The sequence below is a fragment of the Hippocampus comes genome, unplaced genomic scaffold (assembly GCF_001891065.2).
Source record: "Hippocampus comes isolate QL1 unplaced genomic scaffold, H_comes_QL1_v1.1 scaffold277, whole genome shotgun sequence".
Taxonomy (NCBI): Eukaryota; Metazoa; Chordata; class Actinopteri; order Syngnathiformes; family Syngnathidae; genus Hippocampus; species Hippocampus comes.
This window is the reverse complement of record NW_017805365.1, coordinates 33,287-35,196: the sequence shown is the minus strand read 5'-3', so window position 1 is coordinate 35,196 and position 1,910 is coordinate 33,287. Positions and strand designations below refer to the sequence as shown.

General features: G+C 55.1%; 1 protein-coding gene across 1 annotated transcript in view; it reads left to right on the top strand.

The window, feature by feature from the left end:
• olig2 (oligodendrocyte lineage transcription factor 2) overlaps positions 1 to 307 on the top strand; it is a 1,764-nt gene extending 1,457 nt beyond the window's left edge. Inside the window, exon 3 of the mRNA XM_019871910.1 lies at positions 11 to 307. Coding sequence (XP_019727469.1) covers positions 11 to 186 — 176 coding nt within the window. The 3' untranslated portion in view covers positions 187 to 307. The remainder of the gene's footprint in view (positions 1 to 10) is intronic.
• The last annotated feature ends 1,603 nt before the right edge of the window (positions 308 to 1,910 follow it).

Sequence of the window (1,910 nt, the reverse complement as noted above, 5' to 3'; positions counted from 1 at the left end):
GGCGTGCACCATCCGCTGCTCCCGCCGCCGCCGCCGCCTCCCCACGCCGCCCGGCCCCCCCACGGACTCCTCAAGGCGCACCCCCCGCCGCCTTCCTTCCAGCACTGGGGGGTCGCCGCCGGGATGCCGTGCCCGTGCAGCATGTGCGCGGTGCCGCGCCTGCACGCGGGAGACGCCGCCAAGTGAACGCGGCGCGCGCCGCTTGTAAATTGGGAATGTTTGGAAGCGAGGAGGGAAGGAATATTTATTGACAAGGATCATGTGACTCCACCCAAGGAAAATAAAGTCCCCAAAATGACAGTGGGGGGGGAAAAAAAACAATTGCTTGCACGTTGCCTTTTTTCGTTTCAATTGCGACCAAAAAAAAAAAACAAAAAATCACCTGCCTGCCCCATCCTCGCACGGTTGTCATCTTTTGAGTTTGGACACTTGAAAACAAGATGTGAGCGTTTCACCGCGTCGCTCTTGGGATGACGGCGCGCACGCCCGATGCATCCCGGCCTCACTTTTCATCCGCGCGCGCGTGTTCCGTTTGAAGGCCTAGCCAAATGCCACCGCCGCTTTTTCGTCGCACGCGCTCCTATTTCAATCGGCGTTGCGGGGAAAATTTTTGGGTGACGCAGCAAAAAAAAAAAAAAAAAAACAAACAAACCCAAAACGTCCTCCCCCAGCCCCCAGACGTTCGCGTTTGCGTTTGTACGCGAGAGGCCGGCCCGCGGGGACGCGCGCCGAGCTTGCCGAGGTGGCAACGAAAAGCCAACGTTGAGATGGAAACGTTTTGGTGTTTTCCTGGAAAATTGACAGTGGCGCGCCGGCGGCTTTTGACGCGCTCGCGGCTCTGCGCCCGCCAAAGCGGCCCGGAGGAGGCGACGCGCTCGATCGTGTTTTTGCTCCGACTCCATCTTGCGGGGGAGAAACCAAAGGCAAAAACTGGTCGTCGCTTCTGCTTCTGCTTCTGCTTCTTCTTTTTCTTCTTTTGGCGCAGGGGGGGCCTCGACGCTCCGAGGGGGCCGCGGGCCTTCTTTTCGCCGCGCGACTGCATGCGACGGCTGCCCCCCACTTCGTGACAAATTCAAAAGCCCCCCGCCGCCCCCCCCCCCAAAAAAAACAATCATCCCAGAAAAGAATGATTATTGTCACAAAAATAGAAATTGTAAAAAGAAAAAAAAATACAATGCCGAGAAGAACAATTTAGGAGAACGTCAATCACGGTTAAAAAAAAAACATGCACGGGAATTGTTACGGTCATAATATTAATTAAAAAAAAAACCCGATCATAGTCCAAAAATATTACACAAAACAATCGTCTCGAGCTGCGTGCGCCCGTCGCCCCGGTGAGGAAAAATGCGACGGAGAAGAACGTCACTCAACATCATTAAATTGGTCAAATGAGCTGACAGGAAGAAGAAGACGTCAACGAGCAACGAAGAAAAAGCGAAATGCCGCGACGAGGACTGGTCGCGGTCGGCCGGCTCGCCTCGCCGGCCTCGAAGGCCAACGAACGACTCTCCGACTGCCGCGGCGGCCCACCGAGGCTTCTCCGGTCCGGCCCAGGCCACTTTTTTTTTTTTTTTTGCCGTTGCTTTTCACACGCGCAACGCAATTGAGAGCAACACACAAACGTGGAAAATATTCAATAATGTCATCAAACAGTCTCTGACAAATAAACTATCCAGAATGGTGGAAGGCGCCTCGATGCCTGCCGGTGCCCATCGCCGCCACTCTTCGCGGGTCTGGGCCGGCTCGGACGACGACCTCCCGCGACTGGCAACGCGTGTGCGCAAGCACAATGACAAAAATGGAGCCAAAAGAATCCCATGTTGCTGTCCTGTTTTTGTTTTGGGGTTTGCTTAGCCAGAGGTGCAGCTCATCCCTCCAAAAGTGGCTTTGGAAAGTCTGCCGGGGCGTGG